The following is a 21,971-nucleotide window of genomic DNA, read 5'->3' on the forward strand; positions in this document are numbered from 1 at the left end:
CCCGCTCCCGCTCCCGCTCCCGCTGGGCGGGAAGCGGCCGCCGCGCCCGGAACGGCAGTGCCGCGGTGGCGGGGCAGCCCGGGCGCTTTTCGGCGAAGGCGCGGTGGGCGGTGCGGCGCTGCGGCGGGTGCAGCCGCTCTGGGGACGGGGGGAGGCGCGGCGCGGTGGGAGCGGGGCTCGGGGAGGCCGGGGAGCGGCGGGCGGGCAGCGCACTCGAGCCTGGCGGCGGTTTTCCCCCGCGCCGCCCGGCTGCGGCGATCGCGGCCTGCGGGCCGGGGGGGGGCCGGGGCAGGCCGGGCCGGGCGGTTCCCTGGCGGCCCGGGAACGCGTGTGTCTGCGTTGGACTTCCGCTTGGCTCCCGCCGGCGGCCGGGCTCCATGGCGGCACTGCAGCTGGACCCCGAGCTGGCCAAGAGGCTCTTCTTTGAGGGCGCCACTGTCGTCATCCTGAACGTGCCGGAGGGCACCGAGTTCGGCATTGACTACAACACCTGGGACGTGGGCCCCCGCTTCCGCGGAGTCAAAATGATCCCTCCGGGCGTCCATTTCCTCCACTACAGTTCTGTCAGGGGAGCCAGTAGCCGGGAAACGGGGCCGCGCACAGGATTCTTTCTAAGCCTGCAGCAGCGAGACTTGCGGGTGCTGCGCTGGAACCCCACCAACGAGGAAGTGGATCTTACACCAGCAGCCCAGGAGGAGACTGAAGCCATGAGAGTGAATCTGCAGGAGATGGACAAGTTTCTTGGGCCCTATCCGTATGAGACCCTGAAAAAATGGATTTCCCTCACCAACTTCATCAATGAATCAGTGATGAAGAAGCTGCAACCAGAGAGTGGGCAGATTTGTGCCTTTTCAGAAGTTCTCCCTGTGCTGGCTGGGAAGCACACCAAGGACCGTGCTGAACAGAACTTGCCCCCATATGACACAGAATGCAAGAGCTATGCTGAAGGTATGGCACGGCTACCCAAGATGAAACTGAAAGCTGGCACTGAGATCAGATTCACAGAGCTGCCAAAGCAAATGTATCCCGATGGTGCAACTCCAGAGGAGATAACAAGGCATAGCATGGACCTTAGCTATGCTCTAGAAAAAGTGATTAATAAGCGGTACTCCAGCCAACCTCACGATTTGCTTGGTGAGTACATAGTATCCCACTAGTAGAATACTTATTCACTTTGGAAGAATTAAGTTGTTTTGTGGTAAAGCAAGAGTCCCCAGGTGAAACCTGCAGTTCTGTGGACCTTAAAGCCTCAGGGCTCAAGTGTGCTCTTATAATTGTGACTAGACAAAACAGTTTATACAAGCTACAAAGTTAGAGTAGCTATAGGGTATATTCCAGTTGCACTGATATGAGAATCTGGATGCTGTTGTGCTCGATGTCTAGAGTGACCAGGCTGCCCCACTAGCCACTTTTGTTCCTGGATGCTGCAGTAACATGTTTGGAACCCAGATTGCCTCAGATTAATTCAGAAGCATAAATCCTAGTTGGGTATGAGGTGAGGTGTGGTTGCGAATTCTCCCTTGTGCATGGAAGGCACATCACATTGCATCTAATGCAAATAAATTTTGTTCTGTGGTGCCAGCCTGATGATTTGTCTATCAAGCGATCTTCTAAGGACAGAGCTTAGGGAGTCCTGAGACCGCTGAATGGATCAGGACATCTTAATCTTTAGATTCTTGTTCCCTTTTTCCCAGCAGCTCAACCTTTGGTTTTTTGGACAAGTTGCTTTGCTTTGTAGGCCTCCAATTCCCTTTGTATAAATTAGGGATAATGATGCTTCCGTGCCATGTGGATTTTTATGTTTTAGGCTTGATGTTTTCAATGAAGGTCTCAAAGGTTTGTGAAGTAACTTAGAGCAGGTGAAGAATGAACTGTGCACTAGGGAGGCAGCTCTCCTTCTTACATGACTCTGGTTGTCCCTTTTGCCCTCTGTATTCTTTTCAGTACAGTCTGTTTCCTTCAAAACCTTCTCCTCTCCCACCTTGTAATTTGGTCCTAGCCCTCTCTTGTCCCAACTGATGGCTTTTCGGTAAACAGTAAACAAAAATAATCCTTTTACTAAATGCTGCTTTGACTGTTGGTGAATACAACTGTCGTGGAAAAGTTGAGCTTTGTGAGGAGGTCATAGCTTGTGCAGATAGCACTGAAAGTACTAACCATAGCTAGAACAGAATGGATAATTCTAAACAAAAGCTGTTGATGAAGTGTACAGATGACAGTCAGTTAAGTGAGTTTTAGTAATCTGGTATTACATTTCCCAGTAGTCAGTTCCAAACACGGTTAACTAATCAGCAGGGTGGGCCTTTCCTTCTGCTCTGTTAGAGCAGGAGGAAGATGGGAGGTCTCTGCTGTGGGCTGCTGGCGACCCTCTGTGGCAGCATTTGGGATTTGTGAGCTCTACTGCAAGAGGGTAAGACATCCAGTGTTCACGGGCACGCTGCGAACTGCATCTCTCAGTTACTGGGTCTTGATTACTTGCCAGCCTTTTCTGACAGCTTGTTATACAAATTAGTGACAACTCTGTGAAGATCGTTGAGTGTGTTTTTCCTGAGCAGAATGGAATGAGGACTTGGGAACCTAGCTGAACTAGAGCCTCAAGGTTACTGAGGTTTGGAATAAGCCTTTATTTTCCCCTTTTTTCTTTATTAACCTTATAAAATTTATTCTTTATCAAAATTATTCTAGGACATACAAAGACTAATTACCTCAAGGGTATGTAAGGTTCCCTAGTGCTTTGGGGAATGGTGAGGCTGTCATTCTGGCAAAACAGCTGATGCTAAACATCAAGTGAGACTGAACCCTGATTCTTAATTCAGTGAAGGAAAAACAACCATTATGTATTGCTCACATCTTCCTGTATTCCACACCCCTGTGTTCCACACCTCCACTACCTCAGGGCAGTAGGATTTGCTATCCTGTATGATTTTGAAAACTCAGGCATAGAAGGAGCAGAATGCTTGCAGAATAACAGCAATCTCTGTTTTCTCATTTGGACATCATGGAAGATTTTGAGAATGCAGGCAAGTCCTGAGGTAGCAGTATACTCTGATTGCCAGTAGATTCTCCAAAGTTGACCATTATAGTTATAAGGGATCCTGCCTGATCATGCTATGCTTGTGCTCCAGCTGAATAGCAGAGCATTAGGAAATAGTTGGTGCTTGGAGTATTGATTGCTGTTTTCAGAGTCACTGGGAGAATAGGGTGCTGTTCATGAGTAAAAGGCAATCCCCGTGTTTATACAGTCATTTTCAGAGCTTTCAAGAGGATGTGTACCTTGGATATGTTTCTAGTTTTATGAATATTTTGTTTTGTTTTCCTTTCCTGAATATGTGCAGCTGAGTTGCAGTTTGCTTTCATCTGCTTCCTGATTGGGAATGTGTATGATGCATTTGAGCACTGGAAAAGACTCTTAAATATCCTGTGTCGATCTGAAGATGCCATAGGGAAGTATCAGGACCTTTACACAAACCTCATTTCTGTGCTGTATCACCAGCTCAATGAAATCCCAGCTGATTTCTTTGTGGACATTGTCTCCCAGGACAACTTTTTAACCAGCACCTTACAGGTATGTTTGTGGCTGTCTCTGCGAGTGACTTAAAAAATGGGAGTGGGAGAAGAGGACATACAGGACATCAGAACAAATTTGGGGAGGATTTTCAAGAGGAAGTAAGCTACTATTGATCTGCATAGGAGACAGTGAGTCTGTGTGCTCTAAGCATGCTCATATTCTCTTTTATTTTTTCCCTGCATTCTTTACACAGAAATGCCACTTGCTTGTCTTCTCTGAGTTTTGTCTGCTAAAGTTATGCCCAGAAGAGTCTAATGCAGCATAAATTTAAGTTAGTCTCTATAGAAAGGCCAGCAAAGTGAGGCAATGAGAGGAAAGACTAATGAGAATATAAGTAGCTGCAATACAGAATGGAAGCCGTGTCTTTTGCCAAGAAACTATACTAAAAAAATAATGCTGAAGGTAGCCTGTTACATTGACATGGCATTCATCTATTTCAGAGTTTTGGAGCAGTGTATGTAATGCAAGTGAATTGCACCAGCATACCTTTTCTAAAAATGACTAAGGTCTTAGGCTACATTAAGCTAAACAGCTATGAGAGAGGCTGAGCAAGTGCAGGGCAAGGTCTTTTTATGTGTTTTTTCCAAATGCCATTCATTCTAAATATATATATAAAATGTGTCATAAAAGACTGATGATATTGACTTTGGTCAGCGTGAATGGTATGATGTTTTGTATGCAGAGAAGTTTCAGTGAAACCTTTTTGAGCTTAGGGCACTGATAGCATATTAAAAGCTTTTCCATGCCTGTTAGAATCACATTCATTTCCTAGAATCACATTCTTATCTAGAAGGAATTTACAGGTAGTCCAGAATGCAGAAAATACTCTGCTTATGCTGAGACAGGTATGACAAATCTTTATAATTCAGTACTAGTAAGACCAGTTACTCCCACTCACTGAAATTATACTAACAGCTCAGCAAATAGACAAGTTTTATATCTAGGCAAAATTCAGTTAAAAATAAAACCAGATATACACATATAACTCAGCAATGGAAATTTAATCCTAGCATGAACTGTAGTAAGTTATGTTGCAGTGCTTGGTGTAAATTGTGTATTACCTTCTCCTTTCTCAAAGACAGTGATTGCATTTCTGTACCTGTAATTCCAAGTTGCTGCTTTAGACCTTTTTTTGTTTATTTTTGTTTTAACTCACTGGGTAAAATGAAGTGGGAAGCATTGCTTAATCAAGAGAATGACTTCACTTGACCCCCCTCTGGGCTTTTTCAAATTTGATTCACAAAAATCTTGATTTTTGATTTTTTGGGGGGTTGTTTTTTTTCCTATCCCATTTCAGAACTGGAAAATCCAGCTCTATTTTTAGCACACTGGCAGAGCAACACTTTGCCCTATCAGATTACAACAGTACAAAAGAATGTGTCAACCAGCCACTCTTTCCATCTGATGGAAATTTTGGAAGCACATCTGTCTCTCTGATTTTCTTTCCTTTTTGGGCACCTAAGTCTTGTATGCCCTTGGAGTTCATGATTCTGTCTTTTACTTACACAATAGGAGCTGATGCCTTTAGTGTGGCAGTGTTGGTTTCAGTGATCATTGCTAACCCCAGCGGGGATCACTGCATTCCCAGCAACACAGAAGAAATTAATGGTTTAACTCAGCCTCTCCTTGTTAAAAGTTCTCCAGTTCTCTGCACTGGTGGGATTTCCCTGATTGTTTTGAAATAGTGCCAGAGAACCTCTGATACTTGGATTACCAAGCCACTTTATTTATGCAGCTGGCAGAGTTATAGATATAGGCAGGTAGATTGGAAGAGGTGCAAAATGGAGGTGGGGAAAGTGTATTTGAATGCAACAGCTTTATTTTTGGAGTTTGATTTCAGGCAGAAAGAGTTTAGCAAAACCACCACTGAATATGCAGTCTGCACAATGTTTAAAGAAAAAAAAGGTTTATGAAATAAGTAATTTATTGTGAAATTCATTGAAGAGAAATGTAAAGTATAACCTTATAATCTTTTACTCTTTAATGTGAGTCTTGCTGTGTAAAGGAGTTCTGTTGGCCTTTCTGTACGAAGAGGTATTTTAAAGAGGCAGCTTCACAGCAGAATGAACAGGGGAAAGGCAAATGGTCACACACAAAGCAACAAACTTTGCTTTTCCTTTTCAGTGTTTTCTGCAGCTGTCAGTTGACCTCTTCCAAACAGGAGCTTGCTTTGTCCCAAAGGGGTTTCCCTTCACTTCAACCCTGCAATGCATGTTTCTTTGGGTTTGAAACATAAGTTTCTTTCTTTGGAAATGAATTTTGGGTCACAAGTTCAGTACACTAGTAGAAGCAGGCAGGTGAAAGATGGGCTCTGAGGCTAAATGCCCTGTTTAATCAGACATGGATGCTTTAACTCTCCAAAATGCTAACAGAAAGCTATGAATTTGTGAAAAGTTAATGGATTTGTGTATGTTTGGATGGTGGTAGTGGCGGGGGAACCACCCTTCCTTAAAAGTTATTCCGGACTGCAGCACCCTGTGCTCAAGGATCTTCAGGGAGTGGCTGTGCTTGGGATAACTGAACTTTTTCTAGGGAGCTCCCATTCCTTTCTTACCTCTAAGATTATTTTGTTAAAAATGTCCTCTGTCTTTCCTAAGCTGTTGGTGATACCACATTACAAGAATACTTTGGAGGATCTCCTGGTCCATCCAGCTGAGAAAAAGATGGGTATTATTCCCTTTTGGCCTTGTTGACTCGTGCTGTAAGATGTGCTGCAAGTTCTCATCTGTCAGTTAGATTTTTTTCTGTTCAGCCGGTTAAGCATATTTTGGAATCCCATAATACAGATTTAGTTACATGTATGCTCCTGCCTGAAACAGAACTGACCTTATTTAGTACAAATATTTCTAATGATGACTCAGTGGAATGAAGACAGGATATCTGTCTTAGTTGTGGGTTGAAAGGGGAAGTGTAGGCTCTGTTTAGATAACCCATAGTTAGAATGGTTTCCAGGATGGCCGATTCCTTCCAGGTGGGGTTAACCTGAAATTTTAACTGGCGCACCCTATTGATGAAAGCCTTGCAAGAAACAGACACAGCTTGTGCCACTGAGTTCTTACTGACATCTACTCTGTTTTTTTAGGTGTTCTTTTCCTACACATGCAGTGCTGCCACTGACAGGACACTAAGGAAGAAGGCTGAAAAATTCAAGGCTCATCTAACAAAGAAATTTAAATGGGACTTTGAGGCAGAGCCTGATGACTGTGCTCCTGTAGTGGTGGAACTTCCTGAAGGAGTGCAGGTGGACTAAGCTAAGTGCTCACTTAAAAACAAACAGCTGTTTTAAGTAACTTTTTCTCCACAACCTCCCTAACCTTACCAGCTTCCTAGAGCCTGCTTCTCCAGCTGATTCCTCTTCCTGATACAGAAGCAGATGTGAAAACCACAGAGGCATTCCTTGCTTTGTGAGGAGACCAGAATTATTGGACCTTTTCAAATGTTGCCATGTGGCGTCAGTGGTTACTTTGGACACCTCATTTTTTTCTAGCTCTTCTGCAGCAACTCCTCATTCTGTAGTCAGCCAGACTACTAGATCCCTGGTCTCTTCCATCTTCCCTGGGCTAGAGGTGACACCCTGTTCTGAGAATATTTGTGTTTTAGACATGGAGCATTTGCTGCTCTGGTTTGATGCCTCCAGAGTGAGGAGTGTAAGCCTACATGACTGATCATCACAGCTTTCTGCAGCCTGACCCCAAGCTGTGAACCATGAAGTTCTGCTCTTTCTAGGCTTGCATTACAGGGATATAATCAAAACTGTTTCAGAACTGTTGGATACTTATGGTGCTTAATGTGATTTGTTGGAATGGCATGTTGTAGAGGAGAACTGAAAGCCACAGCAGAATTCCTTCCATTCTATACCAATAATATTGAGGTATCTTATTCCTCCAATTCTGTTAAAAGCCTTTTATATTTACTGCTGACACTGTCTAGCCTGATGTAAAAGAGTATTAACAGTCTGGTAACAAGAAATACAATCGTTGGACAGTAGCCATCCATGTTTCAAAACAGAAAACAGTCAGAGTGAGATAAAAGGTCAGACTTTCTCATGAACCAGGCCCTTCTGTCTTGTTATGATCGAAAATCTTAAGTGTTTTCACTGGTGCCAGTTTCTCCTTTCTCTCCATTCCCCTAGGTAGGCTGTACGAGAACTGGGTGCTCATTCAGAGTTTTGGAAACATTGTAGAATGACTTTAGTGTATTAGCAGCATCCCTGTTGTGTTATCTCATAACATGTACTCTGAAGTGTATAATCACTAAGCTTTTTAGTTTTTGTTTTTTTTCCTCCCTCCTCCAAATGAGAATCCCTGCTGTGTAGGGATCTGGTCCTTCAGCTTGCTTGTTATTTTCTACGTTATTAGACTCCTTCAGGAATTTGTCTGTATGCATGTATAACAAAATACGCTGTTTGTTAGTCTTTTATAATTCAAAATAAATCTCTTCTCATAGGCTTTCCTACAGAAAACATCTGTACAAATTGTTTGTTAGTTATTTAGCCAAAGCTTATAGCACTGCGGTACTGCCCTGTCTCTCATTAGGATGTCCAGTGACTCCAGAAGTAACATGGGAATGATATCCATGACATCCAAGAACAGCTCATAGTTAAATGGTACATGGTGTTGCCTGGTGCAAAATACAGCATATTCTGGAAGGAGCTATGTGGTGATGTATTCCCAAATAATGAGGTGCTTGTCACAGGAATCAATTGTCAGAAGCCATAGTCTACTGCCTTATTGCTATCTGCTCCCCTTCCTCAAGGTTTCTGTATGCTTCGTTACTCCAGTGTCTTGGTTTGTCTGTTTTAAATATTGACCACAGGCCCTTAGGGGACATTACCCCAATTTGGCTGGTGTTGCTGCTGACAGGGTGTTTTGCACTTAAATCTTTGCACAATTTCTTGTCCTGAACACCCCTGAAGTTTTTTATATCGTAGTTTCACTATGTTCTTCACTTGTTTATGTCCATAGGGAGTGCTGTCTTTGCAGTCGGTATTTGGACAAGTAGTTTGTAATCAGTGTTCCCAGCTTTAATGAAAGATTCCTTTTTGGCTTGCTGGCTTTTTGCACCATTCTGATGACTGGTTTTGTTGCTTTGGAGCAGAACACCAATTACTGATATAAGTAGTAAAGGTAACAAGGAGCCTAAGGGCCTTCCTGTCTGGAAGGGAGACAGGAAGAATAGCGCTCTGTGGGAGAGCCTTTCCTGGCCGCAGACCAGGCCGGCTAGGCAAAGTCAGTGTTTTACAGGCTGTTCTGGTAGTGCTCTCATGTCAGACTTCAACTCATTTATGGGAATCGGTTGGACACTTTGAGAGAAAAGGGAAGTCGGCACATGTGAGGCAACACAAGGGATATGTGAGTAAAGGGGGAGGTCATAAATTTGGGAGGAGAAAGAGAGGAGGGCTGTTTTTCCTGTTGAAGTCAGCAGGAAGGAGGGTATAAGGAAAGCTTAACATGTAATGGAAGGAATATTTTCTTGCCTTAGGCCACCATGACTATGGTAACGCTACTCTTCCTTTCCAGCTAAGGCAGATAAAAGCTAATGAAGTGATGTGTTAGGTGATGTAATGTAGTGATGTAATAGGTGATGTGTTTGCAACATTGATTCAGCAAGGAATTAGGGTCAGGCCCAGCAGCTTTTGGTTTGTTGTGAAGTGCCACTGAAACGTGAGGTATGTTGGCTTCCTGCTTGTGTGGAGAGTTGTCCTGCTGCCAGAGTTGCGCGAGTGAGGCACATTGGTGTCATTCCTGGCCCATGACATACTTTCACTGCAAACTGTGTTGGAGCATGGACCCTGCTCAGTCTTGAGTGAGGCAGGTCTCTTATGGATTGACAATGGGATGAGCTAACCACTCAATACCCCAAAGATGCACTGCGCACCACATTTACAATGCAAAACCCAATGTGATTATGTTCAGTCCTGAGAGCTGCTATTCTATTTTTCACTTTACTCTTAGATTCAGTAATGTTAGCCAGACCAGAGTTCTGAGATGCAATGATATTTACCTTGTGTGGTTGCCTGTGTGTTCTCCGTCACCACACTGAAGAGAGAGTTGCTGCCTGTTTCATCGAACCTGCAAGCCCAAAGGTGTAGAATGTGCTAACTCAGGTTAGGAAGGTCATCCCTTCCTTCCCATGGATGTAGTACACCATTATTTTATTGGGAATCAAGGAGTGTTTAATTTTTCTTCTGCTTGATACTCTCCTTGTCAGCCTTTTTCTAACATCATGCCTTTCTAGAGAGAAATGGCACATCTTACCCTGTAAGTTCATGTAGCTTCCTTTGTGATTTCCACCTCCTCCTCCCCAGCTGTTAAAAAAGCAGACCAATTCCATCTGTTTTCAGGTGGATTGCTGATGATGACTTCATTGTGTTGTGGCTGAACATGTACCACGAAGTCTTGGAGCTCAAATTGTTTTTACATGGCAGCTATTTCAGCAATTCTTGAACTCCTACGACAGCAATGCTTGCAGACTTTGAACAGCACCAAGGTCGTATAGTATTAGATGCTGCACAAACATGTAGAGATGTTCTTGTCCCACAACTCTTATCTTCTAAGTGCAAGCTATAAAGACAAAAGGGAGTAGGTGGAGATACTGCAGAAAGCAATCAGAGTGACACTGCATAGATTGTTAGTGCTGTGATTTTAATAATCTTAAGTGAACTCAGGGTTAATTATTATTGGAAACAGCAATTATTTTCATTCCTCAGTGTTTTCACTGTACTGCTGTATGTTAAATTTAACTTTTGATTATTTGCTCAATAGTTGCTTATGGTAACCCTACCCTTTGTGTGCAGTGTGTGTCTTGTTTCAGTTCAAGTCTATTTTTGTTAACAGCCTTTTTTTATTGTTTACATTGTTATTTTTGGATTAATAAAGTAAGGGTACAAATGATAGATACCCAACTAGCATTCGTGCCTCTGAAAAATCTCTCACTCCTATTATTGTTAGAATCTTGTAGATATACACCACCTTTCTTTGGAGCGATTTCTTTTATTTCTGCTACTGCTTAGGTATGCTATTGACAGCTGGATGCCAGCTGTTATGGATGGAGTGGCTGGCACTGAGTTTTTGAAATATGGAAAAGAATGGACTGGAACATCTTTATCCCTTTCTCTGAAAAAGGAAATAAAATCTTCCCCTGATGTTGCTGTTCATTGTCCAGCAAAGCTGTGACAGTGGTTTATTCTACATCCCTGTTGCTATAAAAGGGATGTGCTACAAATCGTCATTCCTTCATGATGTGATCAGCTGGCATTTCATAGCTATTTTTGCTCCTCCTCAATAAATGTGCACTTTTTGTCCTCATTGCAGGCTGTGTAACTGCAGTCTGCCTAGCAGACCCAGGCTAGGATTTGACCTGTCCCATTGAGGCATGTGTTGTACAAACCACACCATGGAATTGGAGCATGGGTGGGAGGATGCACCATACAGAACAGTTGTGCTGGAGCCTGTAGTTAATGCACAAGAGGCATCAACTGTGCATGGGCCTTGCAGAGGGAGACTGTCACCTCAGGGATCGCATTAAGAGAGAGTAAATGAGCTGCAAGGCAGCCTTACTACAAATAAATAAACAAACTCCAAATGAGTTAATCAATAGGAGGAAAAATCCATAAACACAGACTGTCAAAGCTACTGATTTGAATTTGTTGGTCTAACTTGCTGCATTGCCTGCCTCAGTGGGTGTGTTATAGCTTGCTCTGAGAGCTTTGCATTTTCATGAGGAAGAAGCTGCTGTCAAAGCTCAGCAGTTGTTACAAAAATAGGTCATGCAGCTGCGGCTTTGCTGGTGAGGTACCAGGCCTGTGCCTTGCTTTCTTCCAGCAGAGCTTATCTCGTATTTCCAGCAGCACTTGTCAGCCTCAGCTTGAGGTGCTTTGTGGTCCTCCAGGGATTTGAAACAAAAAGGCTGCGCTCGCATTTGTCGCAGCATGTTTGCAAGCCAAGGCAGCCCCTGACAGGTCTCCAATTTGGGTAGGCAGGAAGTGATAGAGAGCACAAAACAGCTCAACTGAAGGGTTAATTCTTCATCTTAGGCCCCTTGCTGCGATCATGACAGCTGTTTCAGTGGCCTGGTAATTCCTGTGCCCTGCACCTCCTGAGCCAAAAGGGACATTTATCTCAAGTGCCAAAAAGCTTCCTGGATTTCAAATCTCCAAAGCCATAATGCTTAGGGACACCCCCCCCTCCACCTCCACCTCTTCCTGGCTCGTGAAGGCCTGGAAGTTTGTAGTTCAGTCAAGAACTTTTATGTGCCATGCAACCCTGGCCTCATAAGAGAAAGGTACCAGTATGGCAACCAGTATGTGCTCTTCCCTGGTGCTGCTGTGTCCCCTTTGCATGTGTACTTACTATCTCCTTGCCAGGTTTCCTAGAAATTCTGTGAAAATTACACCTCTCCCCACCATAGTCATTAAATAATTCAGTAAATCAACTGAGATGTGTAAAGTAAGAATGGTGAAAAAATCAGGCATTTAGCGGCAAGTAAGTAAATGAAAGGCAGGAGTGCTCTGGGACTTATCTGGAGTAGAAGGAAGAGTAGCTCTCTGCTGCCTTGGCCTGCTGGAGCCCCTGGAAGCCTCTTTGCTGGGTTGGAGACTGGGGACCAGTGTCTGCCTGGGACACATGCGGGACTCGCCAGAACAGGAGGGAGTTTTATCCTGTGCTGCAGGCTTCATCACTTTTTTCAAAGTCAGATTTAGCCATGTTTGATTTATGTAGAAAGCTGAAGTTGATTTTAAAAGCAAAAGTTGCTTCTCCTCCCCTGCCATGATCACTGTGCCTGAATTCATTAGGACAAGACTGGCAGGAGAGTTCAGTATAAAGGTAATTGCCATGATTTTTATGCAGCACAGTAATTTAAACTCTAATATAGATGACAAGTTTCAAATTTAAAGTTGTTTTGTAAAAAAATACATTTTTTTCTTAAAGAAAACAGGTTGTTTTGTTCTAGTTTCCAAGATCTGATTTCTCTCTACTTGGAGAGCAACTGGAAGCATAAGGAATAGCAGGTGGAGACCAGGAGGGCTTAATTCAGAAGTAGATGTGGTTTCATAGGAGGCTGTTGAGGGTTTTGAAATGAGAGTCATTGAGGATGTTATTATTGAAAAATTAGGTGCGAAAAAAACATTCCCTCTTAATGTTGAAGTTGGAACTGTTTTGACCTTGCTTTGGAGGTGTCAGATGTTGTATGAAATCCTGTGATACAAGAACAGTTTTTTCTGACTGGAAGCAGAATTTAGGATTCTTAAAGAATTATTGAGTAAGTGCTTTTGAGCAAGCAAAGAGATGACTATGTCTGGTTGGAAAGGTTCTTCAAGGACATGGATTTCCTTGAGAATCTGGTCGATTTAATCCTGGTTTTTGTTCTTTCTGAAACTATCTTTGTTTGGACAGTGGGATTTTCTGGTAGTTGTTTTTTAGGAACCTGTGTTGGGTATCCCAAGCTAATTCTGTAGCTGGAAGGTTAGCGGTGAAAAAGGTTGTCTGTGGGACTATTCCACTACTGTGAAAATTGTGAAAATTACTTTTAACTTTACAGTTAATGTGCCAGGAGCAGTCCTGGCAATCACAGAATCACAGAATGGTTGAGGTTGGAAGGGACCTCTGGAGATCATCTACTCCAAAACCCCTGCACAAGCACACTCACCTAGAGCACATTGTACAGGATTGCATCCAGGTGGGTTTTGAATATCTCCAGAGAAGGAGACTCCACAACCTCTCTGGGCAACCTGTTCCAGTGCTCTCTCACCCTCACAGTGGAGAAGTTTTTCCTCATGTTCAGATGGAAGTGTCTGTGTTTCAGTTTGTGCCCGTTGCCTCTCGTCCTGTCGCTGGGCACCACTGAAAAGAGTCTGGACCCATCCTCTTGACAGATACTCCCTTCAGATACTTAGACACATTGATAAGATCCCCCCTGAGTCTTCTCTTCTCCAGGCTGAAGAATCCCAGCTCTCTCAGCCTTTCCTCGTAGGAGAGAGGCTCCAGTCCCCTAATCATCTTCGTAGCCCTATGCTGGACTTGCTCCAGTAGTGCCACATCCCTCTTGTACTGGGGAGCCCAGAACTGGACACAGGACTCCAGATGGGGCCTCACCAGGGCTGAGTAGAGGAGGAGGATCACCTCCCTCCACTGGCAACACTCTTCCTGATGCACCCCAGGATGCCATTGGCCTTCTTGGCCACAAGGGCACATTGCTGCCTCATGGTCAACTTGGTGTCCACCAGCACTCCCAGGTCCTTCTCTGCAGAGCTGCTGTCCAGTGGGTCAACCCACAGCATGCACTGGTGCATGGGGTTATTCCTCCCCAGGTGCAGGACCCTGCACTTCCCCTTGTTGAACTTCATGAGGTTCCTCTCTGCCCACCTCTCCAGCCTGTCCACGTCTCTCTGAATGGCAGCACAGCCTTCTGGGGTATCAGCCACTCCTCCCAGTTTGGTATCATCAGCAAACTTGCTGAGGAGGCACTCTTTTCCTTCTTCTAGGTCATTGATGAAGAAGTTGAACAGGTCTGGACCCAGTCCTGACCCCTGGGGGACACYGCTAGCTACAGGCCTCCAACTAGACTCTGCACCACTGATCGCAACCCTCTGAGCTCTGCCATTCAGCCAGTTCTCAATCCACCTCCCTGTCCACTCATCTAAACCACACTTCCTGAGCCTGTCTATGAGGATGTAATGGGAGACAGTGTCGAAAGCCTTGCTGAAGTCAAGGCAGACAGCATCCACTGCTCTCCCCTCATCTACCCAGCCAGTCATTCCATCGTAGAAGGCTCTCAGGTTGGTTAAGCCTGATTTCCCCTTGGTGAAGCCATGCTGACTGCTGCTGATCACCTTCTTGTCCTTCACATGCTTGGAAATGGCAACCAGGGTGAGCTGCTCCATCACCTTTCCAGGGATGGAGGTGAGGCTGACTGGCCTGTAGTTTCCTGGGTCCTTCTTCTTGCCCTTTTTGAAGACTGGGGTGACATTGGCTTTCTTCCAGTCTTCAGGCACCTCTCCTGTTCTCCATGACCTTTCAGAGATAATGGAGAGTGGCTTAGCAATAACATCCACCAGCTCCCTCAGCACTCGTGGGTGCATCCCATAAGGGCCCATGGATTTGTGGGTATCAGGTTTGCCTAAGTGATCTCTAACCCGATCCTCCTCGACCAAGGGAAAGTCTTCCTTTCTCCAACTTTCTCTCTTGCCTCCAGGGTCTGGGGTTCCTGAGGGCTGGCCTTAGCAGTAAAGACTGAAGCAAAGAAGGCATTCAGTAACTCTGCCTTCTCTGCATCCTTTGTCACCAGGGCACCCACCCCATTCAGCAAAGGGCCCACATTTTCCCTAGTCTTCCTCTTGCTACTGATGTATTTGAAGAAGCCCTTCTTGTTGTCCTTGACATCTCTTGCCAGATTTAATTCCAAATGGGCCTTAGCCTTCCTCATCGCATACTCTGACAATGTTCCTATATTCCTCCCAAGTGGCCTGTCCCCCTTTCCACATTCTGTATACTTCTGTTTGAGTTTTGCCAGGAGCTCCTTGCTCATCCATGCAGGTCTCCTACCTCCTTTGCTTGACTTCTTACTCATAGGGATGCACCGATCTTGAGCTTGGAGGAAGTGATGCTTGAATATTAACCAGCTCTCTTGAATGCCCCTTCCTTCTAGGGCCCTAACCCATGGGATTCCTCCACGTAGGTCCCTGAAGAGGCCAAAGTTTGCTCTCCTGAAGTCCAGGGTTGCGATCCTGTTTATTGCCCTGCCTTCTCCTCGCAGGATCCTCAACTCCACCATCTCATGGTCACTGCAGCCAAGGCTGCCCCCGACCTTCACATCTTCAACCAGTCCTTCTTTGTTTGCTAGTACGAGGTCCAGCAGCACACACCCCTCTTTGTTGGCTCCTCCACCACCTGTGTCAAGAAGTTATCATCAATGCTCTGCAGGAACCTCCTGGACTGTTTGTGCCTAGCTGTGTTGTCTCTCCAGCAGATATCAGGGTGGTTGAAGTCCCCCATGAGAACCAGGGCCTGGGATCGTGAGGCTACTTCCAGCTGTCTGYAGAAGGCCTCAYYRACTTCCTCTTCCTGATCAGGTGGTCTGTAGTAAACACCCACAACAGTGTCAGCCATGCTAGCCTGCCCTTAATGATTTGAATTTTTGCAGCTTCTCCAAAAAACAATCTGTACTTGTATTCTCTTTACTTGTATTGCTCTTTTTATTCTGCAAAGATTATTATGGAGACAATATCACTGGCTGGAGCACAAGGTTCATCTTGTGCTTTAAAGAAAACTTCAACTGTTGAAACTTGTTTAGGTCAAGAAAGCTGCTCAGTAGCAGAGAAATGGTTTTCAATGAAGGAGAAGGACCTTTGGATGCTTGGTCCTTAGTACATTTTAAGCCCACAGCAGCTCTGAACATTCATGCTTGGTTAATGCAACTAGGTAGAGACTGTCTTACTCCATTTAGTCTAAGGAATTGCTTAAACCCGGTAGCTATCCCTGAGAGCGCTGCCTTGTCTCTGAATGCTGGAGAGATGTATTCTGAGCCTGAACTGGGCTTCCCAGCTGGAAAGGTGATGGAAAAGCTGTAAAGGCTTCACACAAAGGTTTGTAATACATATTGGCCTGGAAAGGGACTGACTGCTTGAGCATCCAGTGTTGGCTACTCCACAGAGCAACAGAACAAGCTTTGAATCATGTAGTTTTGCAATAATCTGCATTTCGGGAACAGTTGTTCTCTCCAAGCAGAGGTCAACTCTTTCCAATAGCAGGAAGATGAACTGTTTCTTTAAATAAGGTTTGTTTGAGAATTTTATTTATTTACATTAATAAATATTCACTCAGTGCTGCTTGCTGTTCCTTCTGTATGTTAATTATTGTGTCCTTCAGACTGTAGTGAGCTGGTGGTCTCACTGTGGGCTGGGATTGTCCCAAGGCTATGGTGTACTGCTAGGCAAAGGATTTCATGTAGTCAGGATTATGGGGTTCCTTTGTTCTACTGTCAAGGGGCAGGGTGTTGAACAGGGAAACGGGGACAGGATGTAACAGTCCCAAGCGTTGTTTCTCAGGTGAGCAGATGAATTGGAATACCTCTGGCTTATTGCTTTTGGGCTGCATGTTTGTAGAGTGATTCCAGATAACATGATTACTTTCTGAGCAATTGCCTCTTCTTGAAGTGAATCATTTCGCAAACAAGTTAAATCTGTGTGAGTTTGGATACATAATGTGGTTCCTGCCTGGTAATGAAGAGGCCCTGCCCAGTGCTTAACAGAAGTGCATATCAGTGAAGGCACAGGGCCTCATTCTGAGGCCTTGCTGTTACAGTAAAGGCAGTGATTGCCTAAAGAAGTGAAGTACTGTATGGGGAGTTTGTGATCCACAAGTGACCATGAACAAGCATGCATGGGGGTGTGTGAGGACAAATGGAGCCAGGGGAGGATGCTGCTGTGTCCTACCAATGAGGCACTCTGCCCATTGACCTGTGCTAGGCCTTGATCCAGGTCTGGAGCTAGGGTGGTGATACAAGGTGCTGCATGGCTTTCTGCTACAGAATGGTCTATTTTGTACCATACAAACTTGATCACATTTGTGAGATTCACAAATCTTGCTGAAGTGAGTTCCTTGGTCTCTGAGTAGGATGTGATTGGGCAGAGGTGGACTGCCAGACATCACAGCAAGAGGAGAAGGTGTTTCAAGCACGAGAAGTGCTGAGTAGCCCCACTGGCCGAATTCTTCCACTTGTGCACTAAGCAAAGTCTCTTATCTGGTGGTGTTTTTGTTTTGTTTTCAAACAGCCACTATAGAATTTATAAGCATCACTTGAGATTCTGTTGACTGTCACTGTGAGCTTTACAAACTTCTGAAATACCTTCCATTTGCAATTCAGCAGGGACCTGTTAAACACATCACCCAGCTGTGGTGTGTGCTCACTCAGGGCCTCTAATGTTTTATTTCATTAGCAGGAGTTCACTGGGGAGGGCTGTGCATGTACATCATTGCTGGAAGTTCACACTGCCTAAGTGTGTTCACTTAATGGACTTATTTTCTTAACAAGACCAATAACCAATGTGATCTAATGTTCCTTCTGGGGCTCTCACTCTATTCTCTAGCAGAAGCAGGCAGGTCAAGAGCTCTCCTGCATTTGCAAAAAGATGTTCTGCCTTCCTGATTATCCACAGTTCTCTGCAAAGATTCTTTTAAACTCACAAAGAAAATGTTATCTTTGATTTACGTTTCTCTCCCTCTTTCTTTGCTTTTTCAATGACAAAACACTCATTCCTGCTTCAAAAGACTGGCCAGCTTCTCTTGTTGTTTCAGGGGTCCTTGTCCAATTCTAATGTGACTAATTTCACTGCCTCCCTTATGCTTCAGTATTGGAAGGAAACAGTGTTTTTGTCTTGGGCCAGCAATAAATCAATGGGTTTTTATTTTATTTTTTCATGTTTCTCTCAGGTCACTTGCTCAGTAAAAAGCATCTTTTGCTTGGCTCTTCAAGCCAGGAACTCTGTGCCATCAGATCCTCATCCTTCGGTGATAACTGGCCACCTTTTTGTGCAGAGTAGGATCATAGATGTGTCCTTGTTCTGTGGGTGCATGCAAAGAGAAACTACCAGGATTCGTGTCACCTACATCATGAGGCAGGAGGCTGGAAACATGCTGCCAAGCAGCCTGGTGGTTTGAGACCCTCAAGTAATGACTCTGCTTCTTCTCCTAGTTACTGCAGCTGATCCTCAAAACTTTCTCTCTACCTCTTGTGTGGAGCATGACAGGAGGGCTCTGAAATCTGTGTTTTTTCTGCTTTTAGTGCAGTGCAGAACTAACTAGTGCAGGAATTATCCCACTCCCTCCCAATTCTGGAGCACACTGTACTGTACCAGCAGTTCTGATGAGTCCAGGAAAATACATGGTGGGATCTTCACTAGAGCCCAGGGTTTGTTGAACCCCTGCAGATTTAGGGTGGAGTGCAGTATAAGGCTGGTTTGTTCTGAAGACCTTCCCCTCTGTGAATGGCTGCCTGTGTGTCAGTAGGAGATGAGTCAGTAGTGGGTTTTGGGAGATGCAAATGTGAATGTTTGCTTGGATTTGTCAAGGAGACACTAGGAACACAGCTTTGCGAGATGTTTGAATGAGATGGGGGGTGTTGAGGGTGGGATAGGTAGCTGACTGCACTGTCTAGGGGAGGTGAGACAGGCTGTGTCTGGTATGATATGGAAGGAGAGCAAATCTGACCTGGCTAGGGGGTTGGGGAGATGGGACAAGAGGAAGACCTCTGCCTCCTCCCTCCACCTCTCTCACTGGGAGCTCTGCTGTCCCCTGCCTTGGGTCCCCTGTGGCTCATGTCCAGGACACTGCCAGCTTCTCCATCTAGCCTCCATGGCACAGGCAGGCTGCGTGGGTTCCTCTATGCTAAGCCTATTTGTGGCTGTGCAGGCAGGCTGAGGTCCCTGCTCACTGCAGAGAAGTGCAGGCAGATGGCAGCACACCACCCCAAGTGGCACTGTCCCCAGGAGTTGGGCCCTGCCCTCAGGCTGGCATCCTGTGCCTTGGAACTCCCCTGGCAGAATCCTGACAGCAGGACTTCCCAGGTGACCCTTAGCAGGGGCCAGACCAAGGGGATGGTCTCTGCAACTCAGAGCAAGGATTGGAGACGTGGGTGTCCCTGTCAGGTCCCATGTCCACAATGAGTGACCCTACCAGCATCTGGCAGTTTTACACTTGAAATAGGTTGGAAATGCACTGGTGGGAAAATGACTTCTCTTAGGAGGAGCTTCCCCAGAAGAAGAGCAACAGAAAGAAGAGGGATGGCTGGTAGGCTGTGCTGCTCTATGTGACAGCCCGGCCCAGAGCTGGGGTGGAGAGCTGCAGTGCCATCCCTTCCCCAGCCTCTGCAGCTTGATGTGCTCGTGACCTACCTGGCTGGAGACTAACAGTGTGAGTAAAGAGTGACCTGTCCCAGGTGGTGGGACCAAGCAGCTTGGTGTTCTTCTAGCAGGTTGAAGTCAATCAGTCTGACTGTTGGACCACTCCTGGGTTATACTGGGGAGGAGATGGATGCAAAGACAAGAAAACCCCATCCATCTCACAGGCTGATTGCTGTACTGGGTTTGAGGTGTGCAGTCTTCCACAGGGCTGGGCACCTCCTGTTAGCCTGTGGGGACAGTGATACTCCCCTGTGTCCTTCTGTCAGTCAAGCCTTCCCTTTGGTGGGTAGCAACCTCCCTCCTTGGGGTACTGCGTGAGAGTCTCCTGGTGCAGGCAGTGCTGTTCCCCTGAGCCTGTATTTTGCATGGCAGTTCCCCACATAGTTGATGTGCACTAGCATATGGGTAATGAAGGCTTCAGGAAATAATATTTCTCCCTATGTCCCTGCAAGCAAGGAGAGCTAATGTGGAGGAGAACAGGAGGAGGTTTTCCTTAAGGTGACCTTTGGTGGAATGGTTCTGCTTTCCTTCTTATACTTCTTGGACAACATCTGCCAGGCTTTATGTTCCCCCTTGCAGCAGAGACAGGGCCTGAAGATGCACACCAGAAGGGAGCCGCACCCAACTGTCATGACACTGATCAAAGCCAGCTCTAATATTTTAGCAGAGCATAGGCCACTGTGTGAGTTGGATGCTGTGCTCAGTCTGGTCCCCTCCCCAAAGGACAACATAGCTTGTGAACAGTGCCAATTCTCCAAGTCCTCTCAATGAAGTGAAGCAAGTGTCTTACTCCTGCCTTGGAAGGAAAGATGCTAAAATAACATGAGAAATAAATTTGTTCTTTTGTCAGTCTGAATGCTAGTGCCAGGCAAAGCAGCATCCAGCACACTGAAGCTTGGCAGTGCTGGGGAAGGTGACAGTAGCCCCCTCTGTGTGGATAGGGCTGAAGTCCTGCAGAAGTACTTAGCAGGAGGGAGTGTGGTGGGGACTGCTCCTCCTAACAAGCCAGAAGTAGATCTGATGAGCTGTCACCAGCTGCTGTGTGTGCTGTTGGGTGGACGCCGCATCCATGTTCACAGCTACACCTGGAAAGCATTTTGGAGTAGTTCAAGCACTAAAACTAGCATTTCCTGTCTGTAGCTGGCCAAGAATTAGGCTCGCATTTCAGCTGGGGAAACTGCAAAGATGAAGTGATCTCAAGATTGTGCAGTGAGAGTGTGGCAGAGCCAGGAAGAGTCCCTAGGATTCTTCAAATATGTTCTCTATTGAGCTATCCCTCTTTGCAGAGAAGGTGGCGGGAAGTACAGAGAGTTGTCTGCTGTCAGTGATTTTGGATGAGATGATATGAAGGTTCTTTCTCCCTCTTAGGTCTGGGAAACAGGGCCTAGGTCATATGTGCCATGCTGGGAGCAGATGCAGAACATGCAGAAGTGCCCCTGGGTATCCTGTGCAGCTTGGTAACGGGGAGCATGCTTCACTGTCACCAAGAGATGTGCTTCCCTCCAGCCTCTGAGTCTTGTTAGATCATTGTGGTGTCAGCTCCTCCAGCACTGCAGTATAGTGGTGTGGCTTCCTGGGAGCACACGGCATGCAGGGGTTCAACAGTAGCTGCAGCATCCAGCCTGAAGGAAAGTAACTGGGGTCAGACTAATCCACTGTAGTTTATGAGGCAGGAGAGCAGCCCCGATCTTTGTCCAAATTGCTTTGACCTCAGAGTGTGGGCCTGTCCTGGTCCCTTCCCTGGACAGGCCCCAGTGACCCCCAGCTTGTTTCTTCCCTTTCCATGTTCCCTCTCCTAGATTTTTCTCTCTGGGCAGATTTCTTCTTCCAGGCAAGTAGATAGCAAGTGACAAGCTGCTTGCAGGAAGGTCAAGCTCGAGAAAGTGCATCTCATTAGTGGTGGTGGCAGAGCACAACTGCCCAGTGTACGTATATGCCTGTGATTTACCCCTCTGCCCTCCTCTGGATCAGTGTTGCTCCTTGGAGCGCTGCTCTCCACTCCTGAGGGATGGGGAGGAGAGGATCCAGATAGTCCGTCATTTTTTTGAACCAGACCTGTTGAGCTTTGCTTTTGAGGACCTGCTAGAAGTCTCACACCCTAGCTGCTGCTGGACACCATGGCCATTCCTGTGTAACCTCCTTTCATTTGACATGGAGCCAGTGTCTCTTTTAGTGGGAAGAAAACTGGCTATGTTTTATGTTTTTTTTCTCTGGTATCTGACCAGTACGTTTTGCTCAGGTTACAGATATCTCTGGACTTTGCCATCCCAGACCAGAGCCTTGCTGTGCTAGGTGCTCTACATATGCAGAATGTGTTATGCTGCTGCCTGGGGCTGGGGGGCCCATGGCTCAGGAGAGGACTTTGGCACCATATGCAAGGCAAATCAGGCTCTAATTACAGTCTTGCTAGATATCTAGACCTCAACACCAGCCAAACAGTCCTAAATTGAAGCAACCAGCCAGAGATGAAAATGCTATTGACCATCTTCACGCTGACAAATCCGC

General features: G+C 45.8%; 1 protein-coding gene across 2 annotated transcripts; it reads left to right on the forward strand.

Annotated features, from left to right (window-relative positions):
• The first annotated feature begins 284 nt into the window (after window positions 1–284).
• AAR2 (AAR2 splicing factor homolog) lies at window positions 285–10,667 on the forward strand. 2 transcript variants are annotated; one of them, XM_026070772.1, is made up of 3 exons: window positions 285–1,134; window positions 3,336–3,565; window positions 6,651–10,667. In XM_026070772.1, the coding sequence occupies exons 1-3, from the start codon at window positions 378–380 to the stop codon at window positions 6,816–6,818; spliced, it is 1,155 nt and encodes a 384-aa protein (XP_025926557.1). In that variant the 5' UTR covers window positions 285–377; the 3' UTR covers window positions 6,819–10,667. The 2 variants fall into 2 exon arrangements, with proteins under 2 accessions (XP_025926557.1, XP_025926558.1); XM_026070773.1 differs by lacking the exon at window positions 6,651–10,667 and adding an exon at window positions 6,166–6,636.
• Window positions 10,668–21,971: the final 11,304 nt, after the last annotated feature.

This window comes from Apteryx rowi, unplaced genomic scaffold (assembly GCF_003343035.1).
Source record: "Apteryx rowi isolate R43461 unplaced genomic scaffold, aptRow1 scaffold_318, whole genome shotgun sequence".
Classification (NCBI taxonomy): Eukaryota; Metazoa; Chordata; class Aves; order Apterygiformes; family Apterygidae; genus Apteryx; species Apteryx rowi.